This window comes from Callorhinus ursinus, unplaced genomic scaffold (assembly GCF_003265705.2).
Source record: "Callorhinus ursinus isolate GAN/ISIS: 27379988/994484 unplaced genomic scaffold, GSC_fseal_2.0 scaffold18, whole genome shotgun sequence".
NCBI lineage: Eukaryota > Metazoa > Chordata > Mammalia > Carnivora > Otariidae > Callorhinus > Callorhinus ursinus.
Genome location: NW_027397080.1, coordinates 35,077,280 through 35,092,102, shown reverse-complemented (window position 1 = coordinate 35,092,102; position 14,823 = coordinate 35,077,280). Strand labels below are relative to the sequence as shown.

At 58.7% G+C, this 14,823-nt stretch overlaps 1 protein-coding gene across 7 annotated transcripts in view; it reads left to right on the top strand.

The window, feature by feature from the left end:
- Positions 1-14,823, top strand: part of PRDM16 (PR/SET domain 16) — a 310,580-nt gene that overhangs the window by 266,704 nt on the left and 29,053 nt on the right. For 5 of the 7 annotated variants that reach the window (XM_073903467.1, XM_073903465.1, XM_073903470.1 and 2 more), the window contains 4 exons: positions 5,790-5,892; positions 11,739-11,955; positions 13,814-13,961; positions 14,449-14,602. In XM_073903467.1, coding sequence (XP_073759568.1) covers positions 5,790-5,892; positions 11,739-11,955; positions 13,814-13,961; positions 14,449-14,602 — 622 coding nt within the window. The remainder of the gene's footprint in view (positions 1-5,789; positions 5,893-11,738; positions 11,956-13,813; positions 13,962-14,448; positions 14,603-14,823) is intronic. The other 2 variants (XM_073903468.1, XM_073903466.1) reach the window with 1 other exon arrangement.

The window sequence follows — 14,823 nt, the reverse complement described above, 5'->3', positions numbered from 1 at the left end:
ACTTCACCTCCCTCTCCCCCTGCTGCCTGTCAGCTCCTGCTTTTCCTTTCGGAAAATCTGAGACACTCAGATCACCCCTGGGTGGTTCTTTCTCCTGCAATTATGAGCAAACGAGTGCATTTGAAATGTTTCAGGAGACAGACAGGGTCTGTCCCTGGATCGGTTTCAATGTTCAGAGTGAAAACAAGAGCTGGGGAGTAAGGCACGCGCGGAGGCCTGGTCACTGCGCGGCTCTCTCCCTGCCCCGCCTCACCTCCCCAGGGCAAGGGTGTTGGTGGCGGGACGTCACGTGGCCAGCGAGGCTGAGGATGGTGTGACACGGTGCTGGGGTCACAAACAGACATTGGGGAGCATGAGTCAGGGGCTCCAGACCCCCCCCAGCACACCAAGGAGAGGCCAAGAGGCCCCCGCCGCACCCCCAGGGCCGGCCGGGCGGCGGGGGATCCCCAACAGCACCGGCACATTCCCCGGAGCAGAGGGGCCGGGGCTCCCGAAAGTGGAAGCAGACGAGCGTGTTAAAGAAAGGCATTTTGTTCGCAGATGAGCCGACTGATAACCACGCGGGCATGAGAGCTAAGGCTCGTTCGTAATGCAAACCCGGTGCTCCCGGCCGAGCGTGCTGCCCAGGCGGCTTCGCTTTTGCTTTCGCTTCCTCTCCCTCAACGCGGACCCCTCCGCCTGTCGCCCGTCGCCTGTTGCAGCGTGCGAGCGATCCGCCGGGGTTCGCACTCGCGGGATGGCATCCAGCACCCTGTTCCTTCCTCCCTCTGCTCTCGTCCCCCACGATTTTCTCAATTAAACATTGTAAACGGATTGGCCGGTTTCAATGGTAGCTCGCAAACAATTAGATACAATTTCCCCTTTGAAATGAAAAGGGCAGGGGATTCATTGTAGCGTTTCTTGGCGGGTTTACAAAAGACTCAACGTATATATCAAATGCCTTTGAGTCCGAAAGCTGCCGAACTTTCCGGCACCCTCTTCAGAGCGGATTCTCTCTCTTCGGCAAAGAATAAGATATAAATTCAACCGTGCCATCACAATATGGGCTGTGATCACTTGTCAGGATTCATCAAATGGAATACTTTAGTAGGAGACGCCACCTAAGAGGGCTGAAGACGTCCCTCTAACGGTGGCCAGGAACGTCTTTGTATGCATAGATGCACTCTCCAGGTCCAAACTGCACCGCCAAGGCAGAGAGAAATGGGCCGGATTTTTCCCCACGTGTGTGCAGCTGGGAAGGTGACCGGACAGAGCGGCAAGACCGCGAGGACATGGACACAACTGCCTCGGCCCCGCAGGGAAGACAGGAGCGTGGCACGTGCCGAGCCGTCTCCTCTGTCGCCCAGCGGAAGGAACTGTTTGCGCGTCCCTGCTCTGGATTCCATGGTTTTGTAAACTCCAAATGCTCAAGCCCCTAGGCAGCCTCAGGACCCGGTGTCCACAGGCTTTCCCAGGCACAGACGGCCCACGGTTTGGGGAGAGCAAGCAGTGAAGACTCACAGGAGCATTTGCAGAGTCCCTGAAGCCGTGAGACCGCACGGGCCTCTTCAGCAGCCCCCGAGAGACAAAGAAGCCCAAGAACCGGCGTCCTCCCTCCAGCCAGGCCACTCTGATTCCGCTCGCTGGGTGGAATTGTCTCTCGTGAACAGACCCTCACATGGCACACCGGGGGTCTCCGCAAATTCCAGCACGATTCCCAAAGCCGGGATGGACAGACAAACACACTGAAAGACACTTTGCCCATGTTACCGGGACACTCCTTGAACGTTTCTCAAACTGGTCCAAGCAGGGAGCGCTGGACCACCCTCATGTTTCTGAGAAATGCATCTGCTCTGGGGCGGCGGGGGGGGGGGGGCGGGGGGGGGAGCGTGGCCGCCCCCTCCCGGCCTCCTCACTGCCCCCCAGGGTAGTTTGGGTGGAGTTCCTCATAATTTAAATTGTAAGTTTCTACAATTAAGTAGGAATGAAAATCGTGGAACTTAAATCCCCATATTCAAGATCAGTGTCTATCCCTGTGAGTTGATTTGATATTTAAAAAACAAATTCGAGGAAGTGGACCAACCTGACAGCCATTTTAAATTTGAACTATTTGGTCTGAAAGAATGTTGTTAAGGGGACAGTGACGTTCGTCTTTAGCAAGGGTCTGTGTGCATGAGCATGGCCTGTGTGAAGTCCAACTTTTCTCAGGCAATTTCCCCACCTGGCATTGAGAACATGGCCATTCACTCGTGCCCGAGCTCCGTCCACCTGCAAGGAGCCGCCTCCCCGTGTCGGGACAAAGAGAGCACAGTTGTCGCTCGGAGGACCCGGGTTTGGTGCAGTTCGCCCATACTTGGTGGACCCGCCGACTTTGAAACAAGGACCTGACTTCAGACAGGGTCTGTTTGGCCTCGTTCCTTTGAAAGCTCTTTAAGAGCAGACGTGGATTGGCTCCCGTGAACTCAGCTGTTGTGGCTTCCCTAGCTCTCAGATCCTGAAACCAGAAGGAAGGTTCCAGCTGGGCTTTGCCCAGCTGCACACCCGGAGCCCCGAGACAGGGTTTCAGGGACCTGGGGGCTGCAGCTGTTTGGGGGCGGAGGGGGAGGGGGACTCTGGGGTGCTGTCCCCTGCACGGACCTCGTTCCTTTCCCTGCGGAGGCTGACCTGGCATCAGAGGGGAGGGAGCTCTGTCTCCTGGAGGAACAGACCCCCACCCCCCCAAGGGGCGCGGAGTGGAAGGGAGCTTACCAACCCACATCAGGAATTTTGCAGGGGCTTCGGGAATCATGGATTACAGGCTCAGCTCAGTAAATGCGCAATCTGTAACGCCCCAGAAGCCTCAGTCCCACCGAAGCCGAAGCCGGCCTTTGTCCCGGGAAGTGGGCAGAGCCCGCAGACCTGGAACCGTGACTTTCTCCGCATGTCTGGCTGATAAGGCCTTTGTGCCACTGGGAACAAGTCGTAAAAACACCCGGCTTCTGTGTGCACCAGAGTCGCCCTCACACCTCCGCGCCCTCGGCACCCGTGGAGTTTGGCAAAGTTCATGCCGACTCTTGTTCACCTCCCGCCCCCCTTCCAGGTGGAGGCAGGTTGGGGACACCCCCACCCCGCACCCGGCCCGGCCCTGCAATTAGCACTAATAGCGATTAATTCCATCTGCCGCTCAAAGTCCAGGCCACTGCCTCCGTGCCCTGCGCTCCAGCCCCGCCAGGAGCCCGGAGGACTGTCTCGTGGTCCTGGACTGGGGAGGGGGTGCCTGCGGTGCACAAAACTGCTCCCCACGGCCAAAAGCACTAGATCGTCCCTCTGCTCCGTGGCTCTGGGCTGTGCCGGCAGCGGGAACGTGGGTCCCGGGGAGGCTGGGCAGCCTGGGAGTGCGGGTGGGGGCTGCAGAGGGGTCCCAGCAAGGTCGGGCAGCCCTTGAAGCTGGGAGGGGTGTGGGGGCGGGGACCTCAGCGGCCCTGGAGCGCGGGTAGGGGATTCCAGGAGGTCCAGCAGCCCAGAGAGCCAGGGTGGGGGGTCCCAGGAGAGCCAGCGGCGCTCGGAGGAGGGGGTGAGGAGGGTGGGGGGTCCCGGGAGGCCGGGTGGCCCTCAGAGGGGGTCGGACAGGGAGGCGGAGAGGGGAGGCGGGACGCGCCCAGCGCCCCCCCGCCCCCCCGCCAGCCCCGGCCGGCCCGAGTAGGAGCCCAGCAGCCTGGCCGGAGGGAGGACGGGGCCCCAGGAGCCGCGCACGCACGGAGCGGGACGCCAGGTCAGAGCGGGGTCTCGGGGAGGGACGCGGCGGCGGGCGGGCCCACATTGCCCTCTAACGGGGCCCCGAGGGAAGCCGGCCGCGGACCCTCCTCTGTCCCCAGCCGGGCCCCAGCCTGCGCGCCACGGCGGCGCTGAACGCACTTGCCGGATGTGCTGGCCCATGGAAGGGTGCTGAGCCTGCTGACGAGTGACCCGCCTCGTCAGTCGCTCGCTCAGGGCTTCCTGGGCTTTGTTGGAGTGTCCCATATACTTTGGACCCCATTTTGAAATGCAGGGGCTCAAGTGTGATTTTGGTAAAACAATTATTTGGCCACTGTCCTTTTTTAGATAAAATGACACAAAACTGGGATCTTAACAGTTGGCTTAATTACAAAAGTTAGTAAGGTCCAGATTGTGCTCTCCATTTTAAAATCTCGTCCCTGATTCGCAATGTATCCGAGAACAATTGCCAATAAAATTAACGAGTGCAGGGGAGAGGAAGTTTGTGCACTCTGTTGGTACCGCGTGTGGTGCCCTGGGAGCAAATCCAGGCGAGGACTGGGGACCCAGTGGGGCTTTGTGTGTCATCTTGGGAGTTCCCTGCTGTTGTGCCGGGGTGAGTCAGGACCCGCGGTTTGTGAGGGAGTCCACGCGGACAGGGCCTGTGGAGGGGAAAAGGGGCCCGACGAGAGAGGAGGAAGCTCAGCCTCCGGGGTGTTTCCCAGAGCCTGGGGACGAGGGGAGAGGCAGGAATGGTGTGCGGGCCTGTGCCCAGCTCAGTCTCTGGGTATCTGAGCCACATCCCGCTGCTGCTGGACAGTCTGGCCTGAGCCCTCACCCCCAGGTCTTCCATGAGGAGGGCAGTGCTAGAGGGCCTCCGGCGGGGGGGCGGGGGTGGGATCAGTCTGGAGAGGCTGGGGCCCCTGCATTTCCCGGGGCAGATGGAATCCTCTTGGTCTTTGTCTGGCCTCCTGGTTGGTCCTGCGGCTGGGCCTTCGGGCTCCTTGGTTACGGTTATCTGGATAGAGACCCAAGGTGGTAGGCAGATGATTGGCCATTTGACCTTTCTGTACTTGAGAGGCAAGATCCCTGGTGTCAGCCCCACTCATGTGAGGAGTTGGGACCTGCCCTCCACCCAGGACCTGTGTCACTGCTCTCCAGAGAGGACAGGGGGTTCCAGGCAGGGAAGACCCCAGTCCTCTCCCACAGTCACCCAGGCCTTTGGAGCCCATTCCCTGGGTGCCTTCCCAAACGGGCCTGCCCTGGTGCCCTTCTGAGCTGTAGGGTTTTCCAGATCTTGGCCACACCTCCAGGGCAGACGGCCCCTTTTCCAGATGTGTGTCGGCAAACTACAGAGCTCCTCGGAGTACTGAGGCTGGATGTTCCAAATTCACCTCCCCTTGACCTCAGAGTCTGCTTCTCCAGGCTGCAGTATCTGCCCTGAGCCCCCTGCGCCCCTCCCTGTTCTCAGGGACACCCCCATCTAGCCCCCGATGGCTGTTAGGCACCGAGCTTGCTGCAGGCACACGTGCCCCTCTGCCTCCCCTTGCAAAGGGTGTCTGCGCTCGTGTGAGACTCCCAGCCTGCTGCCCTGGCCCACAGAGCCTCTGTCTGAGCTCATGGCCATTTTCCAAAACATGCAGAATCACTCTCGACCCCCTCTAGACCCCAAGCCCACACCCCCCAGCAGCAAAGGGTGTGTTGTATACACACCGAGAAGAGGAGCCTCAGAACCAAGCCGGGCGCTGCTCCCGGATGAAAAGAGAGACCCTCCCTGATATTTCCCACTGGGACACCACCTGCCTGGGAACTTTCGGGCTGATCCTCACTGATTTCAACTTGCATCCCCTTTACCAACATCCAACAACTGGATGAAACAAATTAAAAGGGACTCTAGTCCTTCTGAGCATATTCTACCAAGTTCCAGAGGGGAACCTCTTAGCAGCAATTAGTAGGCAGGTGGAGGGGCCGGCAGGCCGGGCCCTGCGAGGAGCAGCATCGCCTGCGTGTGCCCAGAGTGGCTCTCCGAGCTACAAGGGCGGCTGCCCTCACCCCTTCTCTCTGCTTTTCCGTCCTAGATTTATTATAAAGTCATCAAGGACATTGAGCCTGGGGAAGAGCTGCTGGTGCACGTGAAGGAAGGCGCATACTCCCTGGGGACGGTGCCCCCCAATCTGGATGGTAAGCCCCCCGCCCTGCAGGCGCTCCTGAGGCCTCCCCGTCACATCACACCGCATGACAGGGGCCGCACTTCTGCGCTCCGGCCCCAGGCCCCCCTCCCAACCTCTCAGCTGAAGCGTCTGCGGGTTATACAAGCGACACGCCGCCTTTGAGATAGCCCTTCGGAGAATAGGAGTGAATGGGCGTCGTGTGGCATTGTATCTTTGCCGTGGCAGAATCCTGGGGGAATTTGTTAAACTATATTATTATTATCAGCAGCAGCATGGTTTGCTCTCCTCAGTACTTAAAAACAAAAAACCAAACAAAAAACACAAAGTTTTGTGGCTTGGAAACCTTCGCCCTCCAGAGCCATGGGAGACATTTGGGGCTCATTTAAGAGAGGGCAATGAGGGCGTGTGAGAGTCTCTGAAAGCCATGCCTGTCCGTAGGGAACGGCAAGAAGTCCAAGAGAAAGGTTAAGGGAAAACTGATTTCGAGAGAGGGAACTCGGGGGGCTGAGGGGGGTCCCCCAGGGGCAGGGATGGTGGCTGAGCTCCTCCAACTGTCCACCCAAAGTGTTCCCACTGCCCTCCGCTCGGTGCTTGTCCAGTGGGCTCGCTGCCCCCAACACCCATCCACACCCGAGTGCATCGCTGAGGATGTTAGAAAAATTCCTGCTGCAAAGAGGCTAGGATTTCTGAAATGCAGATTTATTTTCCTTCATCCACATTGTGAAGCAATGTGCCATTCACCTTGGGGTTCTGGAACCGTTTTTAAGTCCATTCGAGGAGCAGCGCTGTGTTGGCAGCAGACGACTATCCATTAACTCCCTGCGTGCCGCCGCCGAGCACACAGTGTCTTTTTTTGGAATGAGACCCCGCGAGTGAGCAGAAAAGCAGCCTCCCCTCCTGGGGGTGGGGGGGGCTGGTGATTCCACTCACGCTGGAGCAGGGGGGCGTTGGTTTTCTCCTTCCTCTCTTTCTTTCCCTCCCCTCCAAAGGCACAGAGGCTTAATGATTAATGCCACTTACCGCAAGTTCCTCTGATAATGTCACACGAGGGAGTGGCCCTGGCTGGGCCTGGGAGCAGACGCAGCGACCTCTGCCTTAATTTACCCTTCCGATCCCGAGCGTGGCCCAGCAGTGAGGGTCCTTCCTCCACGCGGGCCATTCTCCAGAGGCCACAGAGCCGGGTCCTATCTGTACGTGCCTCTGAAGTTTGGTTTCAATTAGGCCATCGAGAAAAGAAAAATAAATGGCTGAGGTCTGGGTCGTGGGGGGATGGTCTCATTTTCCTTAAAATAATTGTTGAAAAGACCTATAGAGCTCAGGTAACTCAGCAGACCTCGGGAAGATAAACCCACCTACCTCAGGGAGCACCCGGCGAGGAGGTTTCGTTTGTGTAATGAAAACTTCTTTCTTCCAAAAGGTTTTAAAAACCTTGATTGCTATCCACCACCACGCCCCCCAACCCCCAACCCCGGCCCCCGATCTCAAATAAGCTGGGTCCACATTTCCCTAATAATTCATCAAACATTTGTGGGCTAATTGCTTGCCACACATAATAGTCCAGCATCAAACGTCTGACTTTTCATACTCTCTGCTGTCACGGTCACCCCCTTGCCCCCCAACAGCCGCCCCCTCCCCAGCTAAACTCGGAATCGCACAGAAAGAAAATGCAAAAATGTTCCTCACTAAGATAATTATCATAAAAAATCTTTTATCCCAGCCCCAGCTAAATGCAGAGGCCCCTTATCACGGCAGGAATTTGGAGTGGGCTCTCGAGCGCTTTTGAGCCTCAGTCTGGTAGATTAGCATGTAGATGCCACATAATTGTGTCCCCCTCGGCTCTCTGAAGCCATTAGGCACTGATTTATTTTTCTGTTACAACTGCAGATAGACAACCGGGCACACACCTGACACGCCACATCGGGCTGCCACGCCCGGGTCCCGTCTGGTTTGGGGAGAACGTGGAGCTTCTGCCCCAGCCCGCGGCCCCCACGGACCCCCCAGCAGATTCAGATGGAGGGAGTTCAGTTTCGAATCACAATTTTTGTGTGCTGCCGTTGGGGACAGGGGCCTTTGCGGGGGGACAACGTTCAGGTATCGCGGAAGAAACGGAGGCCCCGGGTTGCCAGCCCACTGGGGGCAGAGCGAGCTGGGCCTGCGGGTCTGAGCCTGGGAATGCTCTTTCAAAGCCGCAGCTTTGCAAAGAAATGCACTTCCAATTTCCCTGCAAGTGACTCAGAGCAGAGGGAAGCCACTTTCGGATTCATTAGTTCCGGCGACTTTTTATTTTGTTTTTACTCTCAGTGGAGAGGGGAAAGATTTCTCTTTCAGGAAAGCTTCTTGCACTTGGGAGAAAATAAAGAAAATCATTTCCATTCAAATATGCTTTTCTTTTGAGAAAGGCTCAAAATTGTTAACTTCCCCCCCATAAGAAGTCAAGAGGATGCAGTGAACTGCGTATAAAGCATATGAGACAGATTATAATATAATATAACATAACATAACATAATACAACAACATGATCTACTACAATACCATATAATACAATGTAACATAATATAACCAGGATGTAACATATTCTTTTAGTTTTTTTTTAATATGGAATTATTGTGGTGGGCAGTGGAGCACATGGGCTGTGCACATCCTTTGTGGCGCATCCAGCGAGCCCTGGGCATGGGCTCTGCATGCCCGCCTTACCTGCGTGGAGGATATGCTGGGACACCTGTCCACACTGCAGCACGGGGGGGGAGGTGGCCAGGCTCACCCACGGCCAGCCCCCAGCTCCATCCTTCACCCAGGGCAAACTTGGGTCCGTGGAGGGTTGAGCAGGCAGGGGAGGAGGACGACAGTTATCTCCCTGGTCCGTTTCACGGCCTCAGGATGTCCTCCCATGCCATCAGCGTGGGAATCGGGCTCAGTTTTCATTTTAAGTCCAAATTCCAGATCAAAACTGAGAAAGTTAAGTTGGTCGGTGGTATGGATGGGTGGGGTTGGCCTTTCTTCTTGCCTTTGTTTTCAAATTTCAACTTCTGTGACTGTTCCCAGTCGGGTCCAGAAAGAGTAAACTACCGACTGGCATTGCGAACTGACTCACGGCGCCGGTGGTGGTGGGAGGGCCCCAGGAAGTCAGAACAAACCCACAGGGGCAGCTTTGTGGGGTCGAGGCATCCGGCTCCGTTCTGAGATGGTGTTCTCGGTCCTCAGATGGAGAGGAAATCCACATCTCTAAAGACGAGGAGGGCCTGCGGGGAATGCCAGGCCGTTCGGAGCGCACACGCCACGCTTGGCGCTCTTCTGGGCCCCTGGCGGGAAGCTGGGACGCTGCCACCGGCTTCCCGGGCCCCGCCCGGCACCACGGCTCTGGTTACACGGCTCTACCACCTCCTCTCCCAGCACCCCAGCCTCCGTTTACCCGTCATCAAGCGGGCATAAAAAGCGACTCCCCCTGGGTGCGCGTGGATGCCTTCGATGCACCAGCAGCATGAAGCTCCGAGCTCGGTGCCGGCTGGGCGCGGGCCCCCGAGACCTCGAGTGTTCCCCACGGCTGTTCACGTTCTTTTCCCAGGAGACATTTCTCCTGAAGGGTTCACGCGCTCGAATTCTACTCCAAAGGCAATGCTGTGTAGACTTGCAGGGGGATTATTTTGTGATGTGCATCCTCCCTGGCCTTCGTGCCTGGCATTCCACCCCGCTACCTGGGGACCGGCCCCGTGCTTGGGTGGCTTTTGTTTTAGAATCTTCGCCTTCGCGCTTCAGGCGGCCGCGGGCCCCACCGCTCCCATTCCTCCTGCCCCTGCTCTGCCTGGGTGCTGCTGGCCTCGGTGTCGGCCGGCACACCCTCCCTGTCTCCTCCAGCCCCGCGTCTGCGGTTTGCATGGACCGGCTGGCCTTGCCTCCCTCCCGTCAATTCTGCAGCTCAGCATGTGTCCGGGACAAACTCCAGGGGCGGCCTTTCTGGGAGATGTTTGGGGCAGAGACTTCCAAGCCCGGAGGCTCAAACCCATGTTCTCAGCCCCAGACTGCCAGACTCAGTGTGGGCTGCTTTTCCCCATTTGTGTTGTATTCTTCCAAGCGAACACTTCCTTGACAGCAGGCCGTCCGCAGCAAGCCGGCTGGGATGCCTGGACCGGCACAGGGGCCCACCCGGCCCGTCCCCAGAGCCCTTCCCTGGCACCCACATACCTACCTCCATGCACAGATGTGAACAGAAATCACATTTGTGCCTCTGAGGGTGTCATCCAAGCCCTGCGGGTCCAGCCAGGGGCACCCCAGGGCCAGCTCCCATGGAGTCTGCCTCGTGGTGTCAGGGAGGAGGGGGGATCCTGGTGCCGACCGGTGGAGATGCCGGGTGTGACCAGACACCGGCAGTGGCACCTCCAGCATAGTCTCAGGGAAGCTTCCAGTCGTGAGCAGGTGGCCCTCACTCTCCCCAGCCCTCTCCCCTAAGCCCCTGCCCAGGCTGCAAAGCTCCCCTGCCCTTTCCTCAGCACTCAGATGGTTATGGTGGTCTCTCTGACATGAGAGGAGACAGAGGGCAGCCCCCTTCTGCCTGCCCCCTATGTCCTTGCCTCCTTGGCTTTGACATCCCTCGGGGTCAGCAGTCAGCCCAAGGTCACTAAAGCTCAGCGCTGCACCTGCACACACACTCACACTCAGACACATTCTCAAACACACTTTCACAGTTGCACAGACAGACACACATGCACGTAAACACACACTAAAACATGCACACACCTGCACACTCATACACGTGACACACAAGCACACATACATATGTGTGCTGACGCATTCACACTTAACGTGAGCACAAATGCGGGTACATAACAGGCACACCCACGTGCATATGGCACACAAATACACACACGTGTGCACTGAAACATACGTTCAGATGTGTGATGTAAGCATAAGCATTAATGCACAACACGCACACCTGCCCTAGCGCCCACGCATGCTTGCACACACACGTGAACATATGGAAAGACAAACTTTCACACGTGTAGCCACATACAGAAGCATATGCACACTCACACACATGCAGGTGAGAACATATGTACACACCCACGTGAACAAGTGTAGGTGCACAAATATTCCTACACATTCCCACAGAGATACACAGACGTGGATGCAGATATGTTCAAATGCACAGGCACACTTTGTGCACACACATGCTCACCCACACACACATGCACACCTACGCAGTTACACGCCTGTGCACAAGCACACGTGCATTCCCACACTCACTACAAGCACACACATGCACACCTTTTAATCCATTTGTGCAAGAGCTTTTATTGCACATGTTCTCTCCCCACCTCGGGCCGGGAGGGGGACACCCGCTCTGGGAGAAGCTACTGTTAGGCCGTCTCCTGGGGATGGGCCCAGAGGTCGTCTCTCCGGGGGAAATTTATGGCTTTGAGCTGATTGTTTGGCTTGGCACGGTGGTCAGGATGCCGCCTCGTAAACTGAATAATAGCTGCCCCCCCCTTTAATTTGTTTGACCTTGGCGAAGGTAATTTATGAGATGCATTAGAGCTCGGCCCGTGTTTTCTCCTAATTCATAAACAAAGTGCTCGCCAGCTCCCTTCTTTGCTGCCCAGTGCGGGGCCTCCTCAAGCCCCGGGTGGCCTCCTGCCATGCGGGGTGGGGCCCAGGGCTTCTCAGTGGTTCTGATGCAGACACGGGGTCCACGCGGTCCCCAGCTCCCTGAGGCGACCACACCTAGGTCTGGGAAGCGGGGGCAGGAAGGAAGCAGGAACAGCCCACGTGGAAGGCAGGGCCCCCTGCACCCCCCCCCCGCCATGGGTCCGGGGCCTGGGCCCCATCTCGTGCTCCCCACCCACCTCGCTCCTGTCTCCCCAGCAGAGGAGCCCACGTTCCGCTGTGACGCCTGTGACGAGCTCTTCCAGTCCAAGCCGGACCTGCGGCGCCATAAGAAGTACGCGTGTGGCTCCGTGGGGGCCCCGCTCTATGAGGGCCTGGGTGACGAGCTCAAGCCAGAGGGGCCCGGCGGCGGGGGCAGCAGCGAGCAGGCCCACGAGTGCAAGGACTGTGAGCGGATGTTCCCCACCAAGTACAGGTGCCGCCCCTTCCCGGCCCTCACCCCTCCCCCACCCCCTCCTCCAGCCTCCAGGCCCCCCAGGAGCCCCCCCGCCCCCCTGCAGCCTCACTGGGCCCTGGCAGCACAGAGGGAGACCGGGGAAAGGCAGACGTCTGTCCTGGCCCCTCAGCCCTGTCCACACTGACACATAGAGAGCTCCAGGGACAGGTGGAGACAGGGTCCCCTCTAGTGTGGCACCCCTCGGGGGCAGGTACCCCCTAGTCATCCAGCATCAGGGACCGAGTAGCCCAGGAGCTGGTGGTGGCAGGCCACAAGGGATCCTGACTCTGGTTGCGAAGGCCAGGCCCCTGGTCCGAGCCCGCTGCCCCTAGAAGATCTGCAAGTGGCCCGGCAGAGACTTTGCTGTGCTGGCCCCACCACTGTGCAGGCAGGGCTCAGCTGTGGGGACAGGCTAGGAGCAGAGTGAGAGATGCAGGCCAGACCCCAAGATGTGCAGGGTCAAGCCCCAAGGAGACTTCTGAAGCAGGGTCCAAGACCAGGATGGGGGATGGCAGCACCCTGCTGCCCAGGGATCTGTGGAGTGACCTGACCCTCTGGATACACAGGACTCCTTCTCACACGGCAGGCAGGGGCTGGAAAGGGCCACCCAGGGGTCCCTTATCCCCCACCCCAGGCACCTGCCTCTGCTCCCCACGGATGGACCCCACCTGTCCTGGGAGACCTCACAGGCGTGGGCGCAGTATGACAGCAGGACACGGGCACTAGCCGGGCCTCCCCTGGGAGGTGGGCACCCTGAGGACCCATGGGAACCCCGAGGAAAGGTGAACCTTCTGGGCTGTGTGGGGAGAGAGCCGGGACTGAGGTCCCAGTGCTCCAGGGAACCCTGAAGACTTTTCCAAGTTGGGCGCCTCCTCCGGCCTCTGAGAATGTCTCTAGGACGGCCTCACAAGGTCAGAGTAAAGCCCCATCAGGTCACTAAGTGGCTCTGGTACTGCTGGGAACCGGACGCCAATCCCACCATGGCCTCCCCCGGGGCCGGGAAACCCTCCGCCCCGAACAGATGACAGAAAATAAGCGTTTGGGCAAATCCCGACTGAGGGCCTCGGCGGTAAGCGCTGCTCAAGAGGGTCCGTGTTTTCTTTACATAAACACATAAATCACAATTAACAACAGGGAAAAAGATACAATCTGCCAGTGCTCAAGAACCAAGCGTTTCTGATGTAAATGGATGGCTGGGCCCCGTAATTAACGGGTCATGATGTATTGCTGCTTTGCTCACAGAGATTAACGGTCACACCTGGGACAGGAGGGGAAACAGGAGGTCCCCCAAGAGGAGGGGGTCAGGAGCTGTGCCTTCATCCAAGTGCAGCCACCCCTGCCCAGCAGCTGGGCGCTCCCCACCTTATCAGGCCGCAGTTGGAGACCCACCCGCTCACCCCCAGCCCACCTCCCTGCTGTGTGCCTGGCGGGGAGGCCAGGGGTGGCCTTGGTTTCCTGCACCTCACCCCCTCTCTGGGGCTCACGGCAATGTCGGAAGTTTCTGTGCCCCTTTTCCTAGGCCCAAGGTTAGCCTCAAGGTTAAGATCATCTTGACGAGCAGCCAGGCATTGTGAGCTGGGGTCCTGCCCTGCCTCTGGCTGCCTGGAGGAGTGGTCTTGGATGAGGGCCTGAGCTTTGCGCAGGCACCACTTCCTCCCCATGTGCTGTGGGAGGGCCGTCTCTGCCCCTCCATCCTGTTGACCTGTCCAGAGCGGAGGTGGACAGACCTGCCGCCAAGACCACTCTCATCTCTGAGTGGGGGCTGGGGGGCTGGGGGCCACTAGGCAGTGGGCAGGCAGGCAGGCCCCCAGTGACCCCGTCCCCTGTCCGCGTGCAGCCTGGAGCAGCACATGGTTGTGCACACAGAGGAACGGGAGTACAAGTGTGACCAGTGTCCCAAGGCCTTCAACTGGAAGTCCAACCTCATCCGCCACCAGATGTCCCACGACAGCGGCAAGCGCTTCGAATGTGAGAACTGCGTGAAGGTAACACGCACACGCACCTGCTGCTCCCGCCCGCACACCCCCGCCCCGCCCAACGGAAATGCTGATGAGCCGTGCAGAGCCGCTAAGATGCCTGCAGTCCTTTGGGTCCTTCAGTTTGCCAGGGAAGAAGGAAGCGCGCCAGGTCACACAGCTGGGGAGGGGGCCAGGGAGACCAGACGCTGTCCTCTCCGCGGTGGGATCCTGCCCCCGCCCGTGTGTCAGAGCTCTTGGGCCTAGAAATGCATTCTGAGCTCCCGCTTCAAGCATCCTAACCGCAGCTCCCCCGGGAATGATTGTCGGAGACACAGAGTCTGGGGGGAGGCTCAGCGGCTCCCCTGAGGTCATCCAGGGCAGTCACCCCGACCGCAGAGACCCCTCCCGGCCAGGCTCAGTGAAGGGGCCAGAGCAGCACTGAGAGCCCGACCCAGCGGCCAGAACTGGGCCAACGGAGGGGGGGGGCGGCAAGCAGTGGCATCTGTCCCCACAGGTGTTCACCGACCCCAGCAACCTGCAGCGCCACATCCGCTCCCAGCACGTAGGAGCCCGGGCTCACGCCTGCCCCGACTGCGGGAAGACGTTCGCCACGTCCTCGGGCCTCAAGCAGCACAAGCACATTCACAGCACCGTCAAACCTTTCATATGTAAGTGATCCTCCAGCCTGGCGCCCCCACCGGCCTCTGTGGGGGTTGCTCAGAGGTCAGGCCAAGGCATGCAATCCCTGGGCTCTCCCATTCGCAGGACCCCTGCTTGCTCAGAATCCTCTGCCAGGTGAAGCCCAGGCCGCGGACCCCCTCCTGGTACCGCCTCTTCACCACTTGGCTCTGCCGCACCTGCTCATCTTGTGACCTACCTCTCTCTTGCT